At 40.1% G+C, this 13,927-nt stretch overlaps 1 protein-coding gene across 1 annotated transcript in view; it reads right to left on the reverse strand.

The window, feature by feature from the left end:
* The window catches only part of TTLL8 (tubulin tyrosine ligase like 8), a 34,736-nt gene extending 22,621 nt beyond the window's left edge, over positions 1–12,115 (reverse strand). Inside the window, exons 1-3 of the mRNA XM_058190531.1 lie at positions 12,052–12,115; positions 7,785–7,880; positions 2,244–2,332 (exon numbers count right to left, since the gene is read on the reverse strand). Coding sequence (XP_058046514.1) covers positions 2,244–2,332; positions 7,785–7,880; positions 12,052–12,115 — 249 coding nt within the window. The remainder of the gene's footprint in view (positions 1–2,243; positions 2,333–7,784; positions 7,881–12,051) is intronic.
* Positions 12,116–13,927: the final 1,812 nt, after the last annotated feature.

Genomic DNA, 13,927 nt, shown 5'->3' on the forward strand with positions numbered 1-13,927 from the left:
TAACAACTGTTGGACATCTCTGGGACTGCTGGGACATCTCTGGGACCGCTCATGAGTCCAATCTAAATCCCGTCAACTTCCAGGTTGGGAGCCATCAACATATATCTTGTTATCGGTGTTGCTGGCTCTAGATGTCTGCAACTGCATTGTGCATTTTATGCCAGGTATTCATATGAAAGTAGGAATAGATATGTATGAAAGATGGACTACATGGCAGCCACTCAAACAGGTTATAGATATGAAAAGTACAGAATGTGCTGATAGATAGCCTCTTCTTTTTCCCAGATGTCAGCACATGAAAAGCTATCAGAATGAGGACTCTAAAAAGATTCAACAAAAAAATAGTTCTCAAACAAGGGACCCTATTGGTTCTGAGACACAAAGCAATCCCCAAAACCAGAGATGGTCTCATGTAAAATGGATGAGGTCATGGTCCACAAGTGGAAAGGTATTGGGGGGAGTGAGAAAGGTAATAAGCTAGTTTGGCTGATTGGTAATCATAAAGGTGGAGGGGAAATATAGTACAGGTAGTCCTCGACTTATGATCACAATTAAGCCCAAAATTTCTGCTGCTAAGCGAGATACTTATTAAGTGAGTTTTGCCCCATTTTACGACCTTTCTTGCCATGGTTGTTAAGTGAATCACCAAAGTTGTTAAGTTAGTAAGATAGTTAAGTGAATATGTCTTCCCTACTGACTTTGCTTGTCAGAAGGTCACAAAAGGGGCTGACATGACCTCAGGACACCGCAACCATCGTAAATATGAGTCAGTTCCCAAGCATCTGAATTTCAATCACATGACCGTGGGGATGCTGCAATGGTCATGAGTGTGAAAAATGGTCATAAGTCACTTTTTTCAGTGCCATTGTAATTTCGAATGGTTACTAAACGAACTGTTGTAAGTCAAGAACTACCTGTACTTGAGCGTCATCACAGAAAATAAGATTTCTATATGGTGAGTGGGAAGGTGAGTGTTTCTTATACCACAAATGGAGAAGAAATCATGCTGTGTTGAAGAAAATAAAAATACATATTGTACTCTGGACTAGCTATAATAGGAATGGGGAATCTGTGGTCTTCTAAGTTGCCAAAGTGAAATTCCCAGCAGCCCCACGACTAGTTCAGAGATTCCCTTCTCTGAACTGAATGCAACTTTCACAGATAATAATCTGGAAACAACCTTGCTTGAGTTTTTCTGAATTTGGGCAGAAGGCAGAGCTATGTATGTCAGGGGTCTCCAACCTTGGCAACTTTAAGACTGGAGGACTTCAACTCCCAGAATTCCCCAGCCAGCAAAGCTGGGAGTTGAAGTCTTCCAGGCTTAAAGTTGCTAAAATTGGAGACCCCTGGTGTATGCCATGATACTTTTGTTCTCCCCCAAATCATGATGGTAGTATAATCCTTTGCTATACACAGAAGAATCTGATCTGGACAAGGTAGATTCCAATTCTGACTGGGAAGTCTACAGCTGAGTTTCTGGGTCTTTGACGAAGCAGGTCTGGCATGGGTACTTTCCCCCCTCATGTTCCATTTGCAATCAGCACAAGGTTGTTTGAGAGAGAAAGCAGGCCAAGGAGAGCTAAATTATCCTATTTATATATAGGAGAATTGACATAATATCCAATGGTATCATTCAATACTTAGGACATTTAGATCTTTTCAAACCTACTTCTGACTCCAGCAAAGCATTGAAGGGAGTCACTGAAGAATGAGACCTCAAAGCCAAACTAGACTGGTTCAGGCACCACCTCACCAACACATAATGGCAGTTTGCAGAGAGCAAACTTGAAGAACTTTGAACAACAGTTGTATCGAACCATTCTACAATAGATTTACAGATATTATTTTTTCCCACTGTCATCTCTGAGTTAATTAGATCTTGCAGACTTTTTGACAGATCTGAAAACTTGGGAAAATGCACTGAAAAATTCCTTTTCAAATCACTTTAAAGTCACTGAAGAATAATATATTGGCCTGGTCCCAGCTTTTAAGAATCTTTTAGAAGAATGAAAAAAATATAGACATGAAACTGAGTGCAAAGAAGTGTTTTTAAACAGATGCCAACCCTGTTTTCACTTTTATCTCTATTTGTTCAAAGAAATATTCCCCCCCCCACTTTTTTTTCTAATTCAATGTACTATATTTAAATGTTTGTGGAATATTTTTAAATGGTTTAATTCCAAAAACTAGATAGACATGCTACAATACAAATACCATTTCAAAAATATTGCTACTAAATATACCCTGATGGCTTTATCTGCTAAAAATCTTGCAAGCTTGTATTTGTCTATTCTGGGAGGAGGCAATTCTTCCACTGATCTCGATGTGAGCTCTAACAATATAAAGAAAAGAACAATGTTATAAAAATGGTTAAATAAAAGAAGAACAATATAGAATTAGAACTGCACTTAAAAAATGAGATTATTTAGTAATAATCAGGCTAGAAAGCAGGAGACCTTGAATTAGCCATGAAAGTCAACTGCATGACTTTGGCCAGTTACTCTCTCTCAGCCCATTTCACCTCACATGGTGGTTATTGTGGGGAAATAGGAGGAGAAATATGAATTGGATATGTTTGCTAACTTGAGTTACTTGTAAAAATAATAAAGGTGGGGTATATATAAATAAATAAATTCTCCCAAATATCCCTGCATATCAATAGATTTCTCTTGACATTAACAATTATTTGATTTCTGACAACTAGTGATCAATTTCCCTATGGGTCATGAACCTCTGAGGAAGAGCAATTAAAATAATTAAGCACTAACTAGCCAATTTTAACAATCCTCTTGGCAATATTATACATGTACACTAGTGCTACTTAGGTTTGGATTAAAGCCTATGCATAGGCTACATATTGGAGGGAAAAATGGAGATTAATTGTGCATACAAAATAAAGCAGATTATGTACACTTGTGGCTTTTCATAGACTCTACAGATAGTTATTCAGATTAAGTTCAGGACTAAGAGATTCCTGGCTGGACTATTCTCTGGTGGTCGCTTCTGGTTGTGGGCAAACCTGATAGCAGTTGTGCCTCAGTCTGGCAGTCCATCTAAAATTTCCCACAATGACTTGACAGAGTACCATACTGGGGAATTGTGATAAATTAAAACGGTGACTTCACAATCAAAACATCCTGATGTCAGGGGCCCAGAGCATCAACACAGATAATCTTTGCCACAGGCCAGATTTTGCCCAAAGGAAGGAAGAAAAAACAAGTTATCATCAAAGTAATACTGTATCTCTATTTACACATTTGATGTAGACAAAGTGTGTCCAAGGCTGGCTGGGGAATTCTGAGAGTTAAAGGCCACAAGTCTTAAAGTTGCCAAAGATGTCTAAACTAAATTTAGCCTAATTTAGCGTAATTACCCAAATTGATTGAAATACCAATTTCGACCACTAGATAAACTTCCATGAAATGTACAAACTCTGTTATCCTCTTCATCTTCCATATTTTCCAGTGATATTAGCGAAAAAGTAACTTTTAAAATATTTTTAAATTCTGCCTTTATTAATTTTATAGGCAGCAAACATGCCTAATACGCCTTCCTTCCTCCCCCTGTGAGGTGGGTTGGGCTGAGAGAAAGCAACTGGTCCCAGAATCAGCCAGCAGGCTTTCATATCTAAGGCAGGACTAGAACGCACAGTCTCCTGGTTTCTAACCTTAAACCTTAAGTACTAGATCAAACCATTGCCCAAGTCTTTGAAAAAAATTCTCCAAATCCTTCTTTCATCTTAGTATCTGTCAGAATGGAATGAAATTGTATTGCCTATTTCTTTTCTTGGAATGTTGCCATGGGAGATTATTGGAAACAAATGCACTTATATAATGAGGAACATTCCATCTGAGAAGAGCTGAGAGTCAGAAACGGTGCAGAACTTCTTTCAGAAAATGAAATGAAATGAAAGGAGGCTATTATTCTAAATTAATTTTACATATATAGGAGGAAATTTTCCCGCCTTTTTTCCCACTTATTAAAGAATAGAATAGAATAGAATAGAATTTTATTGGCCAAGTGTGATTGGACACACAAGGAATTTGTCTTGGTGCATATGCTCTCAGTGTACATAAAAGAAAAGATACGTTCATCAAGGTACAACATTTACAACACAATTGATGATCAATATAGCAATATAAATCATAAGGATTGCCAGCAACAAGTTATAGTCATACAGTCATAAGTGGAAAGAGATTGGTGATGGGAACTATGAAACGATTAATAGTAGTGCAGATTCAGTAAATAGTCTGACAGTGTTGAGGGAATTATTTGTTTAGCAGAGTGATGGCCTTCGGGAAAAAACTGTTCTTGTGTCTAGTTGTTCTGGTGTGCAGTGCTCTATAGCGTCGTTTTGAGGGTAGGAGTTGAAACAGTTTATGTCCAGGATGCGAGGGATCTGCAAATATTTTCACGGCCCTCTTCTTGATTCGTGCAGTATACAGGTCCTCAATGGAAGGCAGGTTGGTAGCAATTATTTTTCTGCAGTTCTAATTATCCTCTGAAGTCTGTGTTTTTCTTGTTGGGTTGCAGAACCGAACCAGACAGTTATAGAGGTGCAAATGACAGACTCAATAATTCCTCTGTAGAATTGGATCAGCAGCTCCTTGGGCAGTTTGAGCTTACTGAGTTGGCGCAGAAAGAACATTCTTTGTTGTCCTTTTTAATGATGTTTTGATGTTAGCTGTCCATTTGAGATCTTGCGATATGATAGAACCCAGAAATTTGAAGGTTTCTACTGTTGATACTGTGTTGTCAAGTATTGTGAGAGGTGGAAGTATGGAAGGGTTTTTCCTAAAGTCTACCACCATTTCTACGGTTTTGAGTGTGTTCAGTTCCAGATTGTTTTGGTTGCACCACAAGGCTAGTCGTTCGACCTCTCGTCTATATGCGGATTCGTCATTGTCTCGAATGAGACCAATCACTGTTGTGTCATCTGCGAACTTCAGTAGCTTAACAAATGGATCATTGGAGATGCAGTCATTGGTATACAGAGAGAAGAGAAGTGGGGAGAGCACACAGCCTTGGGGGGCCCCTGTGCTAATTGTACAGGTATTTGATGTGATCTTGCTTAGCTTCACCTGCTGCTTCCTGTTTGTTAGGAAGCTTGTGAAGCACATCATGCTGACAGTACTAATAATGGCAATTGGGTCTGGCAACTCCATTGCTAAGTGACATGATTGTTAAATGAAACATCATGTGACCATGCCTGACTTACAACATCATCAAGTCACATGTCACTGTGACTTGTGACTTACTGGCCGCTTCCCCATTGACTTTGTCGGAAGCCAGCTGTGACACTCACATGACTGCGGGACCCTTAACTGTTGTAAATTGCACTGGGTTGCCAAGTGCCCAAATCATGATCGCAAGACCATGAGGATGCTATGACTGCCGTAATTATGAGGACCAATTGTGAACCTATTTTTTCAGCACCACTATATGTTTGAATAGTCATTAAACAGGGCAATTGTTAACTGAGGACTACCTGTAATGGATCGTAGCAAAGACAGATGATAAAATTTGTTTCAGGGACATTTTGCTGTTGGATACTTGATTTCTGACCACAGATAGAAAATCTCTTCATAGATCATGTCAAAAGATAGCAACTTTTAATTTTTGAACTTCCTAATCTAGAGTCAGATTTTTTGTCTAATGATTCCTGCCTCCAGCTAAAGTGCTCAGAGAAACTAGAGCAAGAGGATGCAAAAGCAATGATGTTTTTTTCTCCTTCCCCTTATTGACAACTCTGAGATTTGTAACCTTAGTCTTCCAGTTGTACAGACTTCAGGTCTAATCTGAATGTTTTGTCACAGTGGGAGCTGTGGTTGTGAGGTGTCAGATGGACCCAGTCAGGGGTGGGCTGCTGGGAGTTCACAGGGGTTCAGGAGAACCTCTAGCTAAGATTCTGTGCAGTTCGGAGAACCCCCAAATCCCACTCTTGGCTGGCCCTGCCCACCCCGCCCCATCCCTCCCAGGAGTTCCCACGCAGCCCATTTTGGATGCAGGTAAATGCAGGGTGCACACGGAGACTCAGGGAGGGCAAAAAATGGGCCTACTAGAAGTTTAGAAAGGCCGGAAATGGGCCCATTTCTGGGCTCCAGAGGGTCTCCAGGGCTTGGGGCCCTCCCGGAGGCTCAAGTAAAGCCCCCAGAGCCCGGGAAGGGCAAAAATGCCCCCCATGGTGCAGGAGGCCTACTAGACCACGCCCACCATGGCAACGCCCACGATGCTCTGTGGGAGCATCGACGCGCTGGAATGAACTCCCCCCTGGCCTACGTCAAGTGCCTGATCTTTGGACCTTCCGTCGTGAGCTAAAAACATACTTATTTATTTATTCAAGCGGGACTGGCATAATAGTTTGATTTTAAATTGGGGTTTTATTAATATTCTTAAATATTTTAAATTTAATTTTAATTATTAGCCGTTTTTGTAATTTTGATATGTTTTAATTTGTTTTAATTGTACATATTTTGTATTTTATCTCCGGCTGTACACCGCCCTGAGTCCTTCGGGAGAAGGGCGGTATAAAAATTCAATAAATAATAATAATAAAATAATAATAACGCCCACCCAACAACCTGGCAGAGAACCCCTGGCTAAAATTTTTGAAGTCCACCCCTGGACCCAGTAGCTTCTTTGCTCCCCGTGTCCAACCAGTTGTTATACCTCAGTTACAGACTCTCTTTTGTTAAGAGTATTTTGATGTAGAAATGAACTAGTATTTTGCAGTGAGACAGGAAAAGAAGTCTGATCGATGTTACACCCTCTGAAGTTGGACTCCTATGTTTGTTGGGATCGTAGAAGCACAGTCCAAAGCTCTAATCCTTTACTCTGGAGTCTTCAATCTTTTAGGGTGAATGGGTGGACACATTTGGAATGCTGGTAAGAAGCTAGGAACATTCTCATAAAGGATTATGGGAGGATGCAACTCATAAAATAGCTGCCATGGAAACAGAGCCAGTTGGAAAGCATGTATTTAACCGAATGCTACCTCCCCTCCGCCCTCTTTCATAGGACATTTTCTATTATCCATGATTTAACTTTACAGTATCCTCTTTGTGAGCATTTGGGTACACTTCCAAAATGTGCATTAAGATGCAGCTCATCATCATTCCTTTTTTTTAAAAGAGTTTTTGCACTATTCAGGATCTATAATTATTCCTGGAATAAATGAAGATGCTGCTGGAAGGCCTAAATATAGCAGTTTCTCATTATTTTAATTTATTGTTTAAAATACAAAAGGGAACCGTAGGCTGGCCTGTAAAAATATTAATACTGCAGTCAATTTGGTGTAGCATTTAAGGCAGGGGTGTCAAACTCATGGTATCACGTTGTCATCATGTGACTTATCATGACTTTTCCCCCCTTTGCTAAACCAGAAGTGGGCGTGGCCAGTATGTGATGCATCCAACCCACGGGCCGCAAGTTTGACAACCCTGAGCTAAGGCAACAGACTAGAAATGGGGGAGCTCTGAGCTCTAGTCCCATCTTAAGCACAGAGCCAGATGGGTGGCCTTGAGCCAATCAGACTTTCTCAGTGCTAGGAAGAAAACAGCAGGGAATAGTCCAGTAGACTCCAGGAGTCAAACTGACTTGAAGACATAGTGCAACTGAAGGCTCTGTTTTTGCTACTTTGATCAGATACAGTTGCTCTAATTTTCTTATACTATATATTCCCGATCAAAATGCATTGTGTGTGTTAATCAGCTCACATGAAATATTTCACAATATTTTTTGAAATGAATGCTTAGTATCCCAATACATAGATCCTGGAAACATACCCGGAAACATCCCATGGTGGCAGGAAACTACAGGAAGGCAATTGTCCAAAGCAATATTCAGATTTTTTTCAGGCGAGAGTTCAGACTCTGTTAAACCTAATAGAAAATAAGCAAAACTTGTCAGATGAACCATGGTGAAAAAAACTGGAGTTGAGTGAATTTTTACATATGTGGAATTAAACAAACTAACAGGCGAGCCTCCTCTGACTGTTCAAATTAGAGACAAATTGGCATCTTGCCTCCAGGGCCAAAGGTCTATAAACGTTCAATAAATTATGGTTTGTTGTACAATCAGCCAGAGGTTTACACCAGTGGTGGGTTGCTCCCAGTTCAGTCCAGTTCTATAGAACTGGTAGTAAAACCAGCGGGAGGGTCTGTCTACTTGCCACGACGACATCTGGGTGATCTGTGCATGCGCAGAAGTGTGCACGCTCCCATTGCGAACCAGTAGTAAAGGTAAGTAGAACCCACCCCTGGTTTAGACTGGATTTTCCATTTTTAGCCACCTATTGAGTCCTTCCCAAGGAAATGAAATAGGCAAATGGTGTTGTTTGATGTTGTTAAAGGTATTGTCACACGATGTAAACTATTCCAAGTAAAGCTACCTTTTGCACATTGACTGGTGGTGATTTTGTCAATGCCAATGGTGTTCAAGTGGCGTTTTAGTTGTTTTGAGATTGCATCCAAGGCACCCATTACTATTGATAGTATCTTTGCTTTCTTTTGCCACAGTTGTTCTATTTCTGCTTGCAGGTCTTTGTATTCTGTGGTTTTCTTCAGTTCTTTCTCTTCTCTTCTGCTATCTCTAAGTATTGCTACATCTACTACAGACTTTTTTGTCTTTCTTATCAACAATTGTTAAGTCTGAGGTGTTATGTGGCAGGTGCCTGTCTGTTTGGATTCTAAAGTCTCAGAGCACTTTAGCTTCTTCGTTTTCTATTTTCTCTATTTTATGGTCCTGTCACTTCCTGCTTGCAGGCAAATGATATTTTTTGCAAATATTAGAATGTGCCATTATTGCTACTTTGTCATGCTGCTATTATTGTTTATGCTGAACCATGGTCTGGCAACAACCTTTCTCTGCCTTGTTCCCGTAATATTACTTTCATCTCATGGCAAACCCGTGAGGGAGACTCCTTAGGTCAGGTTGTGTTACTATAATGGCATTCTCTCTTAAGCCAATAGCATTCAGTGGCAGTTGCGTGGGGTATAACAACATTGGAAGTGAAGTCAGGTGACCAGTAATGGCTAGGGTCACAGTAGATCTTATTTGCTGCTTCATTGGGTGTGTCCCCTGCATTTCAGAGGCTGATAAGCCTAGCCCACTGTCTTCTTGATACATTCTTCCTGAGATCCTGATAAATCAATTTGCATACCTGTTTCCTCATCTTTGTGATGTTAGACTTATTAAGATTGGAAAAGACTATATGAACTCTTGGGAGGAGAAGATTTCTAATAATCATTGGAATTTTTCTTTATTTTCAGAAAGGCAAATCCAAATCCAACCTTAGGATCCCTTAAATGTTTTCATTACTTCACATTAAACTCAAATTGTTATAACTTATACCCAAATTAATTTCATCAGATCATTTTCATATATTCAGATTTAGATGTGTAACTGTTTTTATGACTACCAGCATACATTCTAGAATAAAATATTTCCTCACTTGTCATACACTCATCTATAACATTTGTCATATATACTGGAAGGTAAACTACAAGATGTCATTCATTTTGATCCATCATTATTTTAGACCAACTGTCCATTTACTGTGGCCTAGAATCCCATCTCTAGCAATAGCTAACTTGTTCATTTGGACATCCTAAAATACAGAATGATCTTATCCACCTTTATGTGGGAACATGGATGTATGTCCTGCTGAACTGAGCAGAACTTATCTCTCTGCAGATAGTCATTAGTCATCTTGTTAGGAAACTTATTTATGGAAAGCTGTATGGTCCTCACTGGAACTGTATCTATGTGGAGGGAAGCATGCAGTGAGGTACCTCAAGGTTCTGTCTTGAGCCCAGTATTCTTCAAAATCTTCATAAATGACTTAGATGAGAGATGAAGAGGCGCTCATCAAATTTGTGGATGACACTAAGCTGGAATGTATTGCTAACACTTTGGAAAGCAGACTCAAGATTCAGAAGGTTCTTGACAGACTTGGGCATTTGGACCTTTTAAACAAGATTCAATTTAGTGGTGAGAAAATTAAGGTTCTCCAGTTTTGCAGGAAAATCCAAATACACAGACACAGAATAGGTTGTACCTGGTTCAACAGTAGTGCTTGTGAGGGGAATCAAATGTCCTAGTGGACTACCACTTAAGAATAAGCCAGCAGTATGCTACAGCAGCCAAAAAAAGTCAATGCAGTCCTAGGCTGCCTTAGCTGTGGGATAGGGTCAAGATCACGAGAACTGATAGTTCTGCCTATACTGCACTAGTCGTCCACACTTGGAATATTCGTCAAGTTCTGGTTGCCATGATACAAAAAAGATGTCGAGCTCCTACAAAGAGTGCAAAGAAGAGCAACAAATATGATAAGAGGTCTGGAAACTAACTGTATAATAAATGGGTATGGAAACTAAATAAATTTAGTCTTAGGAAGAAGAGGATTAAGGGTGACATGATAGCCATCTTCCAATACTTGAATGGATGTCACAGGGAAGAGAGGGTCAATTTATTCTCCAAAGTACCTGAAGGCAGTATAAGAAGCAATGAGTAGACGCTCATCACAGGAAGATCCAAACTGGGACTAAGGAGAAATTTCCTGACAGTGAGAAGGATTAATCAATAGAACAGCTTGCTTGCCAAAGTTTTGGGTGCTCCATCATTGGGAGTTTTCAAGATTGGACAATTATTTGTACATGATAGAATAAGGACTCCTGGACAGAGGGTTAGACTAGACCTCCAAGGTCCCTCCCAGGTCTATGATTCTATGATACTGTATACTATATAATTAAGGATTCTGGTAAACTTATTATAAAGTAGAAAGTAGGCTGTAGTTCACTGTAGGAGTTTATGTTTTCACCTTTATTTAGTTTGATTATGTGCCATCAAGATGGTATGAACTCTTACCATATCTAGGTGGATCTGCTCCTAACCTGGTCCTTCAGCTCTTCCAACAGTGCACATATTCCTACTATAATTGAGTCTATCCACATTGATGCTAATTGCCCCCTTGTTTCCTGCTATGTTTTTCCTGGTCTATAGGATATCCAAGGTCTCCCCCAGCCTAATAGTCTATGATTCCCAGCATTATAGAATTCTCCAGGTCGTTGCAAAATGTGTCTAAAATATAATACTTTGAATCTGATTACTTGCACCTTGAATGAGAATTTGGGGTTGATTTGTTGATTTGATCCACATGGTTATTAGAATACCAATAGTAAGAGGGAGTCAGAAATAGAATTCCGTGGGATTCATTGATTCATGATTAATCTTACTGAAGCAGTGCAAAAAACTATCTCACCACAGCACGTGAGTAATAAATATATTAATTAGGATTAGTTCATTCTTATTGGTTGGTTCTTTTGCTACAAAAATATACCATTTAGAGAATGATTAAGGTATCAGGCTAGAAACCCAAAGAATATGATTTTGGGTCCTGTCTTAGGCATAAAGCCAGCTGGGATCTTTGGGCCAATCACTCACTCTCTGTCCTAGGACAAACCATTCCAAAATCTTGCCAACAAAATTGCTAGGACTTTTCCAGGTAGTCACCAGGAGTCAAAACTGACTTGAAAGCATAAAAAAAAATGTGTTGAACTGCTAGTGATATGGAAATGGAACCTTATGTATAGTTCAGAATATTCTGACAACAGAGCATTCAACATCTTAATGCTTTGCCAACTATGAAGGATGGAAATGAAGGATACAAGTATCTCCCCATCTTCTTAGAGGAATTTTAAATTTTGTATCTTTCATTTTATCAATGGGAAGATTTGTATTTAGATCAGAGAAACACCTAGTCTAATTTTTCCCCTGACCAAATTCCTTCATTTCCTGCCATCTAACACCCAGTATGCCCCCTTTTTCTCATCTGCAGAAAAAATGTTACCTGCACCAAATGACACAGAAGTGGAGATAGATCAGTTATATCAGTTATTATAAAACCAGATTTCTGACGTTGAGTGTGGAATTGAAGGGGATGATCTTTTAAGGATCATGTAATTATCCAGTCAACTTCCTGTTGCCTTTAATGCTCTCTTTCCCACAACCCCAATGAAAAAAACCCCAGTGCTGTAATTTGTAAATACTAACTATTTTCTCCTTCATGTTTTGTTTCTTCGTTTTTAGATTTTCTTTCTACATGAAGCCGGTTCATCCTGTCATTGTTGCTTCACTCTTTTGTCACAGTCCTGCCAATGGAGAAATATTACAACCTTAATACTATATTTCTGCCAAAAGTTACAAGCAGCAGTTATTCAAGAAAATGAAATATAAAAATATTTCCTTTTTTTAAGAGTACGGCTAAATCTTCCCTTTGATTTTCTGTCAACTACCAAATGTATGATTTTAACTGTGAAGTTCTAAACATATGATTTTCATTGAACATACTTTACTTATAGTCCCTTAAGCAGATCTGTCATGGTTGTCAAAGGGGGGCAAACATCCTTTTTAGTTACTTCCAGACAAAATGTGCCATCAGTACGTATTATCACTGGAAACAAATGGAAACCCTGTTTATGCTTAACCACATCATTTATATGAATTGATACGAAAAACCCGATGTGTAATTTGTTGTTCATGAACACGTGAGCTCCTAAATCATTTTTACAAGGTTCTGATGCATATCCTAGGAATATGTTGTCAACCACCCTCCTTTTTCATTTCATCATCTTTCTTTTATTACCAAGTACTTACTATGCTTTCAAAAGGGCTACTAGATTGGCATTCTGGCTATTCGCTTTCAGTTTTGTCTTACCCTCCTGGAAACAGCAGAGCTCCTCAACTTGGTGACACCTGAGACTTCTCCTTTTACCCTCCTCCCCCCTTACAAAGTGTTACATTGCTCCTTACCTAACTACCATTGTGACCTTTGTAGGCAGGCAACCTTGTGCATTGTGGGTAGGGGATTTGTACATAAAGCAAACATTTTTGTGAAGGGGGTAAACCCTGGATTATTTTACTTATTTGTTTTAGTTACTAAGATCAGTCTCGGCAGCAATCAGTGCATTTAACTAGACAGTTTTGTATTACCTGTTTCCCCGAAAATAAGATCTAGCATGTTTTTTACATGTGCACCTAATATAAGCCCTACTTAAGAGCCTGCACAGCAAGCTGGCTGCCCATTCCATCTGGTTGCTCACGGTGCCACAATCACAAGCATATCATGCTGACTGTGCCGACTTACCTCAGAGCCCCCGCAACCAGGCCATCTGCCCCCCGACACCTGCCTCGCGGCAGCAGCACCACCATGTGCAGCAGGAGCCCATGTGACCGCCAGGCCACTTCTTCTGCTTACTCAAGGCAAAGCAGGTGTCGGGGGGGAGGATGGCCTGGGTGCTGGAACACTGAGGTAAGTTATTGCAGGGCGCATGGGGCAGCTTCACCCCCCCCTCACTGCCATGGCACCAGCATGTCACTTGGCCTCCTGTTCTGTTGTGGCCGGCAATAAGCAGAAGTGGGCCGGCAGCCATGTAGGGTCCTATTGGATGAGGCTGTCAGAGCTGCTGCTGCGAGGTGAGGCAGCTGCTGAGATGAAGGTGGCCTGGCTGTGTGGGCCCTGAAGTAAGCTGGAACAGGATGCATAGGGAAGCTCCATCCCCCGCCTCACCACAGCAGCACTGGCATACTAAGCAGCCCCCTGCCCGTGGGCCTTCCATTAATGGGGAAAAATTAAGACACCCCTCCGAAAATAAGCCCTAGTGCTTATTTTGAAGTCCAAAAGAAAACAAGACCTAGTCTTATTTTCAGGAAAACACGGATAAGAATTCTGACAAAAAAATAGGAATTACACAAGGATGCTAAAATATGAATCAGCTCAATTTCAAACACATTTTGTTTACTGCCCACATTGCACACATCTAAGCATTTTTCACATCATCAGTATTGGCTTGACTACTTCCATAGTCCTTAGTAATACTCTAAGACTGTTTTGTAACACTGCAAGTAACAGATGTTACACACTGGATAA

Source organism: Ahaetulla prasina, chromosome 7, assembly GCF_028640845.1.
Source record: "Ahaetulla prasina isolate Xishuangbanna chromosome 7, ASM2864084v1, whole genome shotgun sequence".
Taxonomy (NCBI): domain Eukaryota; kingdom Metazoa; phylum Chordata; class Lepidosauria; order Squamata; family Colubridae; genus Ahaetulla; species Ahaetulla prasina.